Genomic DNA, 13,096 nt, shown 5'->3' on the forward strand with positions numbered 1-13,096 from the left:
TTTTAACTTTTTAAAATTGTAATTAAACACTGAGTAAGTGCAAAAGATTATTTAAAAACATGTGTAAAGTATAAAGAATAATGATACAACATACACCCATGAACTCCACACGACTCAAAATAGTTTGAGATGGACGGAGAGCATTACCACTACGTTGGAACTCTTCCACTTTCTCCTCCCTGAACTCTTCTCTCCCTCTCAGGGGTACACAATTATACTGAATTTCATGTTATAATTCCTCTGCTTTTAGTCATAGTTTTACCACATATGCATGCATTTCTAAAATATATGTGATGTTTAGTTTCTCCTGGTTTTGATCTTCATGTAAATGCAATATATTTTCTTCTGCTATTTGCTTTGCGGCTCAACATGATTTTTCAGAGTCGTTCATGTTGTTGTGGGCGGCTGTGATTAATTTGGGATTTTTTTTGTGATGTTTACTATTCTCGTAAATAAACACATCACGATTTGTTTATCTGTTCTACTGTTGGCAAACATTTGGATGATTTCTAGTTTTTTACTGTTCCAAACACTGCTGCTATGAACATTCCTGTACATGTTTCTGGATGCCCATGTGTGAGAATTTCTCTAGGATATATACCTAAGAATGGAATTGTTGGGTCATAGGATCCTCACGTCTTCAGCTTAGTAGACAATATTGAATTGCTTTCTAAAGCGATTGTTTCAATTCATGCTTGCCCTGGCCGTATTCTTGTTCCTCTACATCCTCCCTAACATCTGATGTTAGACTTTTGCATTTGCTAATCGGATGGGTATGAAATGATCTCAAATTATGGTTTAATTTGCATTTTCCATGTTACTAAGGAGGAAGTTAAGATCTCTTCGTATCTAGATTCAGGATTCCTCTTCTGCTTGAAACCTATTCATGTCCATTTTTCTGTTAGTTATTCATCGTCTTCTTGTTGATATGTAGGAGTTCTTACATGATTTTTATGCTAATCCTTCATTCAGCTTATGTGTTGCATGGATCTCTACTAATTTGTGGCTTGTCTTTTCACTATATTTTTGGTGTCTTTGGGTAAACAGACGTTTTTATATTTAATGTAGAGGAACTTGTCAATATTTTACTTTATGGCTAGGGCATTTTCTGCAAAGTTTAGCAAATCTTTTCCTCTTTCAGTAGTCATGAGGTTATTGTTTTATATTATCTTCCAGGGCTTTTTATTTTGCCTTTCCTATTTAGGTTTTTAATATACTTGGAATTTGTTTTCTTGATATGATGTGAAGTAGGGGTCTGGTTTCATTTTTCCATTTCTTTTTATTCCATGTGGCTACCTAGTTGCTTTACGACCACTTATTTAAAAATCTCATCTCTTCCCCATAGACCTGGGATGAAACCTACATCCTATTTCAGTCATCTCTAGATGTGTGGATCTATCTGTGGGCTTTCTGTTTTTTCCCATTGATGTACATCCTAGTACTTATATCACATTGTCTGAATTACTATGTCTTTATAATAATTTGATAGGCCAAGTTCACTTGTTTTGCTGTTCTTCATCACTAACTTTGTTATTCTTGACCCTTTCGAGAAGGATTTAAGATTTTACCCTACTTGAAATCTACAAAGTTAGCCCATCAAAGCTTCATGGATGATGACAGAAGACATGAGACTCCTCAGTAAGAGACAAAGGACTTTATTAGCCACAGCACAGCAAGTAGTATGAGCATGAGCATGTTTGTGTCAATGCCCTTTGCCCACAAATCTCATAGGGGTGATTCATATGGATCCAGATGGATGCTTGCGCACACAGGAGGTTGCATTACAGAGAGGATCCTGAGCTTAGGGAACTTGAATCTTTTACAATAGAGAGTGATCATGCCTGCTTTTAGCTCTAAAGAGAGGCACTATCTCTATCTTCCTTTGTACTATCTCTATCTTCTTTCTTTGCTATACAAACATCCTGTAAAAATAGTTGAGAACAAAAGGTAGTCAGTGTTTCTATTCACAAGATGTCTAGAAACATCAAGGACCCATGGAGAATTGTCTCCCAACTTGTCCCTTGATCTTCTACATATATTCCAAATTTAGCTTGTCATGTACACACACACACGTGCACACACCTGACTTGTTGGGAATTTGTTTTGAATTGCATTCAGTCTATAGATTGAGGGAAAGTTGACATTCTTATAATATTGAAATCTTCTAATTCATGACCATGGTTTATCTGCATTCATTTAGTTTATCTTAACGTCTCTCAAGAACGTTTCCAAAGAAGTCTAGCACATCTTTTGTTTAGTTTACTACTTAGTGAGATCATATCCTATCTTGGCTCAAATTCCTTCAATGTCTCCCTACTTTACTCAGAATAATACCCGAAGTTCTAGCCATGGCCTGCCAGGCTTTTCATGATCTGGTTCCCCATTACCTCTCTGCCTTCATCTCCTCCTACTCTCCATTTTGCTCATTCTGCTTCAGCCACACTGACCTCCTTGCTGTACTTTTAATATGCCAGGCATGCTTCTGCCTTAGGCCTTAGCGCTGGCTATTTCCTTTGCCCGTAATGCTTTTCTCCCAGAAATATCTGCCTGGCTAACTACTCTATTTCATCGTTCAAGTGTCACCTTCTCAATGACGCCCATCCTAATACCTATTAAAATTGCAAACTGCCTCTTCCTTCCTGGCATTCTTGATTCTTCTTACCCTGCTCTGCATTTTTTCCTTAGTATTTATCACTTCTAATGTACTATGTAATAGTATGCAACGCTGTCCTGCCAAATATTCTACTATTTGTTTATGTGTTTGTTTGTTAATTATATTTATTATTTATTTCTTCCTCCTCTAACTAAAATGTTAGCTACGTGAGGCAAGGATCTTTGCATTTTTATTTGCTGATGGATTTCAAATGTATGCAGTAGTGCTATGCATGTAGCAGGTGCTTAAGAAATATTGTTAAATAAATTAAGTGATTTTTCCTAGGTATGTCATGTCTTTTGCTGCTATTATAAATGCTATTTATAAAATTAAAGTTTTTATATGTTTGCTGCCGATATATAGAAATGCAACTCATGTTTAATAGTTATTTTATGTGCAAGAATCTTTCTAAATGCTCTGACTCCCATAACTTATCTATAGATGTGTGTGTCTTTTACACCGAAAATCGCGTCATCTGGGCATAACGATAGTTTTTTCTTTCTTTCTTTCTCCCTATCTCTATATTTAATATTTCTTTTTCTTGTTTTACTAAGTTTCAGTACAGCGTTTCTAGAATTTGTGACAGCTGGCATCTTGTCTTGTTTCTTGTCTTAACAGGAATGTTTTCATTGTTTTACATGATGCTTATAGTAGGTTTTTTTAGATGATCTTAGTCATCTAAGTCAGATTATGGTCGTGATTTCCTAATATCAAACCAACTGGCATTACTAGGAAAAATCCAATATAGTCATGCTGTATCATCTTTCCTACGCTTTCCTTAATTGATTGGCTATCAGTTTGTTAAGATATTTTGCATCTATTTTTTTTAAAAATTGACACCTGCCCTAACGTCTGTTGCCAATCTTCTTCTTTTTTTTTCTTCTTCTCCCCAAAGCCCCCAGGTACATAGTTGTACATTTTTGTTGTGGCTCCTTCTAGTTGTGGCATGTGGGACGCTGCCTCAGCATGGCTTGATCAGCGGTGCCATGTCCGCGCCCAGGATCTGAACCGGTGAAACCCTGGGCCGCTGAAGTGGAGCGTGTGAACCTAACGACTTGACCATGGGGCCCGCCGCTGCATCTGTTTTCATGACAGAGTTTACCCTGTACTTTTCCTTTCTCATAAAATCTCTGACAGGTTTTGGAATCAAGTTAATAATAGTCTCATGAAATGAGTTGGAAAGTACTTCTTTCCCTTCCACACACTTAAATAGTTTTACAAGATTAGAATAATCTGCATTTTCAATGTTTGTTAAATCTCAGTATAAAAAGGATCTTGGCTTGGAATTTTCTTGTGTGAAGTTTTTAAACTTCTGAGCTAATTCCTTTACTGGTTATAGAATTATTCAGGCTTTATATTTCTTCTTGAGTGAGCTTTGGTAAGTTAGTTTTTTAGAAATTCAGTTTACCTAAGCTGTCAAATTTATTGATGTAAAGTTCACAATATCATTTTATTAATGTCTTAATATCTGTGGCATCTGTAGCTTAATATCCTTTTTTATTCCTAACATTGCTTATGATTTATCTGTTTTTATTTCTGGTCAATTTTACCCAAAGTTTGTAAACATTATGGTTATTGGTTTCCAAAGAATCAATTTTTGACTTTGTTGAGCCTGACTATTATATAAGTGTTTTTTACGTGATTAGCTTCTGATGTTGTCAATACTATTTCTTTCTTTCTACCTATTTTGGATATTTTATGCTTTTCCTTCTTGTCTTTTTGGAAGATTAGCCCTGAGCTAACATCTGCCACCAATCCTCCTCTTTTTGCTGAGGAAGACTGGCCCTCAGCTAACATTGTGCCCATCTTCCTCTACTTTGTATGTGGGACGCCTACCACAGCATGGCTTGCCAAGCGGTGCCATGTCTGCATTTGGGATCCGAACCGGTGAACCTTGGGCCGCTGAGGTGGAATGTGCAGACTTAACTGCTGAGCCACCGGGCTGGCCCCGTTTTTCCTTCATTCTTAACCTTGAATGCTTGACTCAATTTTTAGCCTTTTTTCTTTTATAAAATGAATATTTAAGATTCTACATTTTTCTCTACACATTGCTATAGCTGCTGCTCACAAGGTTTTGGTAGGTGGTGCTTTCATTATTGCACAGTTCTAAATACATTCTACTTTTCATCATGAGTTTTTCTTTGCTCATGTGTAATTTAGAAGTATGATGCCTAATTTCAAAACAAATGGAACTATCTTATTTTATTTGGAGGGGAATATTTATTCCATCTTAATTAAGTTGAAGTCAGAAAAATGTGTTCTTTATGATGCCAATCGTTTGAATTTTTTTGAGATCTGATTTATGCCTCAGCATGTGATCAATATTTGTAAATTTCCCATACATGCTTGAGAAGAATATGTATTCTGTAGTGTTCTATATGTGTTCATTAAAATAATTTTTGATTGCATTAAAAAATTTAATATCCTTAACAGCTTCATCTATAAGTTATTGAAAATTATGTGTTAAAATCTTTAAGTAGGACAGTGTGATTGTTAAATTCTCCTTGCAAGTCTTGCAGTTTTTCACTCACATATTTTGATCAGTGTAAATAAACTAAAATTTTTTTATCGTCCTAGTGAATTAATTTTTTATCCTGAAATAGTGACTAGACAATTGTTCTAAGAAACAGGGGATGCACCAGTTCCCCAAAGTCAGCTACATGACATTGTATACAGCTTGTGAGTCACAGTTTTCTTTCATTTTCTCTCACAGTAGGGCAGTATCTAAGACCTTGATCTTTGAAGTGTCTTTGACAGGTTTCCATATCTCATAGCTTCAGGATATTTTGGAATTCTACTAGCCTGATAGTACACTTCATGCGAACAGCAATGAGAATTGCCTAGGTTAAAGAAAGTTATTATATTTCCTTCCAATAAGGACTGGCAAATATTAGCATTTTTCCAAATGGTGGAAATCAGTGTCTTTAGTTTTGTTTGTTAGGATTATTTAGGGATATCCCCTCTGAAGACATGTGAATGGATTAGATACTCTTACAGCATCCAGGTTTTCAAAGACAATTTTGAAAAATGAACTGTAGTTTCACATTCTAAGACACACAGCTTAGAGTCTCTGTTTTCTCTAAGATCTTTCTCCTTCAGGGGAGACCTCAGTGCTGCATGTGTACCATGTGACTTTGCTCCCCTGGCCATCAGTAAGTGAGGGTTGTGGACTCCTTAACCAAGTGGGGTCAAAGAAAATTGGAATTTGGATTCAAAAGTATTAGACATTACCTCTTGAACTAGAAAGACATGTAAATATGAGAGATGAAGCTAATGTTTGAATTCAGCCATTTCTGTAATGAGTACAGAAAAAGCCATCTGCAAGGTGGAAAGAAGAGGGAAGGAGAATTTAGAGAGGAGAAGAGAAGAGCTAATATGTGGCTATAGGCAGAGAGGAGAAGACTTGGGCCTTGACATCAGTATAGTTCCTGGTTTCAGCCTCTTTGATGCCCAGCAGCTTTTCTTGCCCTAAGATTATTTTAGATACTCCCACATCCTTGCAATAAACCCCTCTTTCTGGCTTAAGCTATTTTGAGTGGATTTCTGCCCTTGCTGTTCTGAAATGTTACCGTGCACACCAACTATAGAGGAGTCTTCAGAGCTGTCGGATGATCTTGGAACCATTCCCAGAGCTGTGGTTAGTAGTATCCAAAGCACCTGAAAGGGTTCTTTATAAGGGACAGGTCCCGAATATAAGCTAACAGTTGGGTCTAATGAACTTTGACACCTTGCCACCACCAGTTTGCACTTTTGAGCCTGTGCATTCCAAATAGAAATCATAAAGAACTTTACTATCAACTGAATTCAGTGCTAAGCGGTTTATTGAAAGTTAAAGGAATCAGACATAACCAGGAGAAAACATGTCAGAGTGACATGATAAAAACCATTAGAACCCATATTTTTCTGCATGAAATATTCTGCTGACTGAACCCACAGCGACTTTTTTTTTTTTTTAGTTCTACGCTATTTCTCCACAGAAGGAAATCTTCAGAATCGAGAATATATTAGCATTGAAGCACACTTCTAAGTCAAAAAACAGGCTTGGCCCTGGTAAAAAGAAAAGAAGAAACCAATATCATGTCTTTTCAAGAACTGTTTTTTGTTTTTTTTTAAGTGTTACACAGTTTCCAAACTAGCTATGCGCTAGTTTCGAGATCTACCTGTCTATCTATTTATCTATCTATCAAGATTAAATCAGTTGATTCAGAGATCGGGAAAGCTGCTGTTACGTTAGGTTCCTAGGTGGATACTTTGTTTTCATGTAAGTAATTCTTTGATCGCTCAGAAATTAAGTGATTGAGCTATAAAAATCAAGATATTCCATTGGCAATCTCTTTTCATTTAGCCATTCATGCCTTTCTTTTAATATGTTGGCATTTACCCCATGTCCACTCTTGAATGCAGTATTTCAGAATGGTTAAGAGCACAGAATCCAGAGCCAAAATGCTTGGGATTGACCCAGGTAGGGGTTCTGTGACCTCTTTCTGTGCCTCAGTTTCCTCATCCAGAAAGTTGAGAATAACAATAGACTCTATCACATAAGTTTGCCATCAGGAGCAAATGATTTAACACACAAAAAGCACGTGAATAGTGCCTGGCACAAAGCAAGCACTAAATAAGTGTTAGCCTTGATGACCATCTCTTGAGGAATTGGTGTCCTCTGTGGACAGGCTTGAGAACAGTCTGACAATTTCACCAACACTAACTTGGAGTGAACAGTATGTTGGCTACTCACCTTCCATCTCCTCCGCCATGTACGTTGGAACCCCTCTGCACATGCCAGAGATGGATTGTCCAAACTGGTCGAGGTCACTGACTTTGTGGGGGTTGATTGAGTATATCAGGCTCTTGGGAGGTGGTCCCCCTGGTCCTTTACCCTGAAGCTGAGTGTGGAGAAGATAGGTGGAAAGAAAGAGAGACAATGAATGCAAGCCTAGTGGTTTGTTGAATTGAGGGTTAGGTACAAGGCCAATAGGGGTATTGCTTGGCTACAATTTTTCCATAATCAAAATGAAGAGCCAATTCTAACCCTGTATATCTCAGAATTTCTAAGGTCTTAAAGGTTTTAGCTGATTTGAAACCTCAACTTCTCAGGAAAGCAGAAGTGTGAGGCTGTTTATTCTGAAGCTTGGACCTCATTTGGTTATCATGTATTTCTTGGATTGAGCTGTATGACAATCAGCTTCCGAGAATGCAGTTTATTTATTTTCTCTACCTTGTCAACGAAAGGTACCCATTTATTGGTTATAAGAATATGAACTCAGGTAAACATTTTAAAGAACCATGGATCTCCTCTCTTCACCTACTCCAACTAGGGTTGCCAGATAAAATACGGGACACTCAGTTAAATTTGACTTCAGATAAACAACAAATCATTTCTTATTGTAAGTATGTCCCAAATATTGCATAGGCCATACTTATGCTCAAACAAATTCATCATTTATCTGAAATTCAAACTTAACTGGGTATCCTCTATTTTTATTTGCTAAATCTAACAACCCTAACCTAACTCTTGCCAAAAAATGTCCTTGAAGAAGAGCTGAGGGCTCCCATTAGATGAGCAGAGCTTCGCTCCTCTAACAGTAAAGATTATTAGGCGTTCTGTTCAGCCTCTGTAGAGGCAGGTGTCAGTCATAGCATTTAAGTGTGATGGCAGCTGCCTCTCCTTGGTAAATCACCATTTCCTCTTCTCTTTTTGTGCTGCACACTACAACATACTATGGTTAAAGAGGGAACAATTGTGACTGTCTCATTCTTTACTGGAGATCATAAGACCTTCCTCAAGCGAAAATAAAAAGATTTTTATTTTTACCTTCTTTTCCTTGACCAGTGCCTCAAGGGCTTGAAGAGAGGGCACGACATCTTTGTTTATTCTGTGCACAACGCATGCCTTCTTGTGAAAGATTCTAGTTGCAGCAAAGTTCTGTTAAAGAAGAAGGTAGATGCTGAGGAGCACGTTCTCCAAAGAGCTTTTCTCATCAGAAATCAATTTCAGCAGCACAGGGAAATGGACTCCAAGATCATGATGAACTGGAATAAGAGCACTGGATCTGGCCCTGATTTGCAATCATATCTGTTGCTAACATTTGTAAGGATAGACTACAAAGCCTTTGAGGGCAGAGACTGTCTAACTCGTTGCTTTATCTTCAGGTTATAGCACGGTAAGAGTCACTCTACATATGTCTGTTTTGCTGAAATAAACTTTGAATTGCTATCACATTTTAATCTCTTGATTTTTACAATGTTTCAAGGCAGGTAAGACAGGAATTAGTTTTCTAATTGGTCAGACAATAAAAGTGAAGAATAAAGAGTTGGTATTGTCATTGACATCTCCTTTGGTCCTTTAGTGTTATGGTGAAATGTCAATTTCTGTCTTTGTAGAAGGAAACTGAAGATAGAATGAGATAGGCTATATTTTGGCAACAGTAATATTGAGTAGGTCTTTCATTGTGATCGAAGGCGTCTGCAGCAAGGCAAAAGGATGATCACACCTGTCTAATAATCCTACAGTCCCTTGAACATAGTGGATCCTCATTACCTCTTTCATTGGTTTGAATTTTAACTGATGGTGGAAAACATTAACAGCAGTTATATCTAGGGAGTGAAACTGAGCACTTTTACTTATAATTCTATGCTTATGCGCAGTTAGAATTTATTCTATTTTTTATTTTTTTATGGTTAGCAGGCATTTTTGTTGTTGTTGTTAAAAAGAAACATTATATTTGTAAAGAAGGAAAATTGCATGTTGACTACCTACACTGTTGTAATCCCAGATGGAATTCCAGGAGTTCCATCCATTGTCATTGTCAACATTGGCCACGTTATGTTCATTGTTGACACTCACTGACTGCTGCCCACTTCCATTACTGTTGCCGTCATCGTTGATGTTGATATTCTGAAATTTATAAGAAATTGACAATGATTTAATACCACATTTCTTTGCAAATGTATTTTGGTAATACACTTTTAAAAAGTGAGACTTACATAGTTAGCAAAGGCAGGAGTCAGGAAGACACCAAGAAGTCCAGCGAAGACAATCTGAAATCACAAATAACATTGGCCTATAACACGTGGCAAAACAATGTCCTCTTCTTTCTTTTTCTATCCACTCATATGAAAAATATTTACTAATTTTACCACTCAGTTGAGTGGTCTGTTTTTTCTTCTTTGACCTTGTATTTCTTAACCATAGAAAGCTTTAATGTATTTTTTTAACCACAGAAAATTTTAATGATAATGTAGACTTGTAGGTTAATTTCTTACGGTAGTTATGTTACTGTGATATATAGTATTAGAATTTTTTAATGTAGGTCTTATGAAAAAACTGATGAAATGTCAGTATACTGAAAAACAAATTTGAAAATGAACAACATGTGTGATATGAAAATGGTTATGAGTCCTGAGAATCACATCTTAAAATGATTTAAATTAATTTTCCTATTCCATCTGAGATGCTTTCCTTTCTTCCTAGACCTCCTAATAGCAGAAAGACTCTTTTTACTTAAAAGAACTTTTTAAAGCAATGGATTAGTAAATAAGTTTGATGCTGATGATAAGAGACCAAGGATGTAGTGTATGGCTGTGAAGTGTGGATAGCAGAAGGGAAGTCAATAATTGTCTTGGGATGGTTTACTCATTTGTCATTGGGTGCATGATATTGGTTATCAGAACACAGAGCTTTACACAGGGTGCCCGATTCTGAGTGCCTATTCTCATTTCCTTTGCCTGGGACAAGACGGTTTGAGAACCACACTGATGATTCAAGGTAATTTTTTAATTTGTTTAATTTTCTCCTGGTAACTCAAGAAGGTGGTAAAAATGAGCCTCCTTAACAGTCAAAGGTGGAAGAAATTTTAGAGAACTACTCATACAATGCAATCCTTTCATAGATAAGGAAATTGAGCTGCAGAGGTTAAATACCTTGACCAAGGTCATATCTCTCGTTCATGGCAGAACTAGGAGACAAACCAGATCTGACCCACTTCTGGAGTCCCCCTTTTTTTTTTTTTTTTAACTTTGCTGTTATTAGAACTTACTTTTAGATAATTATTTTATACTTGCAATTCCATTATGAAGCAGAATCTGCTGTAATATACTTTAGTGTTTAGTACGTTGAAAAACAAAAATATTTGTCTGACTCGAACCCCTTTGCATCCTGTTATAAGAGACACACGGTACCACCACTTACTTTGGGAGAATTTTATCATCCACCTGCTACACTCTCAGCCTTTTATCTGGAACCGCAGGTGAGATACTGCCCTAGCTTCATGCTTCAGGTGTTTTCATGAATAAATAACGATGGACAGCGTCCCAGGTAAAACTTTCTTATTGGAGATCCGGTTCACAGCAGAGAATGTGACAGCAAGTCTCTCAACCATTTGTCTTCATAATAAACTTTTTATCTTAACTGAATATATTCAGGATTTTTGGTCAAAAAAGGAATTCAAGAATGTGGGGAAAGATGAAGCATTTTCTAGAGCTTAGGGACTGCTTACTCTTGGCCCAGCCCTGAATTAGTAGATCTGGAAAGTGATTTTATTAAAGATAGCATGGTGTAACCTGCTCAGACAGCTGTCTAATCCCAGGATAACTATCTTTTTCTATAGAGATGCTTATAAATGCCACAATTCCATGAAAAGAAAAGAGATTTTTTTAAACAAATTTTTCTGTTGTGGTGAGATTGTCATAAGACGCAGACCCCCCCTTAGCTCAGAATCCAGTCTCCAAATATAAGTTCATAAATTCAAATGGAAAAGTCTACTCACTGTGAACTTCATCTTGGCTTCACCAAAGCAATGGAGCAGAGGAGAAGGCAGGCATGGACTCAGACGAGAAGCCTTCTCGTATTTGTACTTGACCGGCTTTACTCAAACTAGGCGTGACCAGGTGGGGTCAAAGACTTATCTTTCTCCATTTTCCATATCTGCACCAAGATCCAGCATACCAGGAAGCCTTTTGGAATATCTACCTGGTTAGCAAGGCACTTTGACATGGAGCTGATCTGACTCATCATTTGTTAAAGATGAAGATATCACAATAAACTCACTATGATTTATGATAGCTTCTGGTCCAATTGAAGCTGTGGGTGTGAGTATTTTATATACTGATATATATAGTATATCAATATATAAAGAATAATCCCTGAAATCAAACAAGACCACAGATGAGAAACTGTGGACACACTGGGCCTTACAGATAGCAGCTAGTATGAGAAGAGAGAAGTGGTTTCCTCATCATGTCTTTCCCTGAGCCCACTGTAATGGTTTTGGTTAGGCTAAACATGTTCTATGAGCTGCTCCCACCAAACCTATACCCTTTCTGCAATGCTGAGCTCTCTCAGTCATGGTACTCTACATCGGGTTTGAAAACCAGGGGGCTGTCTTGAGCCCTTTCTTCTCACCACCACATCCAGTTATTTACTAAGCCTTGTCATTTCATCTCAGAATGGCCTCTCACTCTGGCCTTGCCCACAGCTTCTTTCACCTGGACTTTTACAACAGGTGTGTAATTGATTGCTCTGGGTACCAGTCACTCATATTCCAGTGCGTTTTCTCCATTTTCCATAAGGTTGTCTTTCTAAAGTACCTATATATAATAAACATGACTCTGTCATGCTTAGAAACTTTCAGTGGCAGCCTACGAGATAAACTTTAAGCTCGTTGGAATGCTATAGGGGGTCCTTTAGAATAAGGTTTCCAAAGCCTCCCTAGCTGTGTCTGTGCCCTATACCTACATTCCAGCTACACCAGAGTTCCCACCGTTCCTGGAACATTCAGGATGTTTCATGCCTCAGTGCCTTTGCACATGTTGTTCTCCCCCACTGGAGTGCCAACCTCTTCCCTTTCTCTAATTGGTAAACTGCTTTTCATTTTTCAAGGCTCAGCTCAAATACCACTGCCTCCATCACGTTTTCCCCGTATCCCAGGGGGAACTTTTTTTCCCCAGAGCTATAAAAGAAATTTCTGTCCTTTTATTTGCTTCTAGAAAATTTAATCTTTAGAAATTATGTTAAAATAATTTTAAAAAGTGTTTTCATCAGAGGCAGAGAGTAGATACTGTTCACTTGGGCAAACAAGTAAAAATGCTCATAACCGTCTTGGATGTGAATTAAAGTTTGAATTTTTTTCCCGCTCTCTCCTACAAACTAAGGCCAGTAAATCAAAATGCTGAAGAAGAAAACAGTATCCCATTAATCACCGATCTATAAATTTCCCCTTCAGAAACCTTCCTGAGTCCATGATTGTCCTTTTATTCATGGATTAGAATCACAGGATGGGTTACACGGTTATAAAGCTTGATTCACTATCAACATCCCTTTCAAAATGTCATGTGGATTGATTTGTAGAGCTGTGGTAAGATTTTGTTTATGTTTTTAATGTGTGCACTCATTTCTTTCAAGCTTACTCTTTAGCTGCAAAAGATCAGTAAGACTGGAGTGGGGGC

General features: G+C 37.3%; 2 protein-coding genes across 3 annotated transcripts in view; one reads left to right on the forward strand and one right to left on the reverse strand.

The window, feature by feature from the left end:
• Positions 1 to 13,096, forward strand: part of GKN2 (gastrokine 2) — a 69,260-nt gene that overhangs the window by 33,073 nt on the left and 23,091 nt on the right. The gene's annotated exons all lie outside the window — the stretch shown is intronic.
• GKN1 (gastrokine 1) lies at positions 6,440 to 11,507 on the reverse strand. Its single transcript, XM_014836819.3, has 6 exons — positions 11,419 to 11,507; positions 9,638 to 9,691; positions 9,411 to 9,548; positions 8,466 to 8,576; positions 7,389 to 7,536; positions 6,440 to 6,700 (listed from the first exon to the last, which is right to left on the reverse strand). The coding sequence occupies exons 1-6, from the start codon at positions 11,428 to 11,430 to the stop codon at positions 6,612 to 6,614; spliced, it is 552 nt and encodes a 183-aa protein (XP_014692305.2). The 5' UTR covers positions 11,431 to 11,507; the 3' UTR covers positions 6,440 to 6,611.

The sequence above is a fragment of the Equus asinus genome, chromosome 6, assembly GCF_041296235.1.
Source record: "Equus asinus isolate D_3611 breed Donkey chromosome 6, EquAss-T2T_v2, whole genome shotgun sequence".
Lineage (NCBI taxonomy): Eukaryota > Metazoa > Chordata > Mammalia > Perissodactyla > Equidae > Equus > Equus asinus.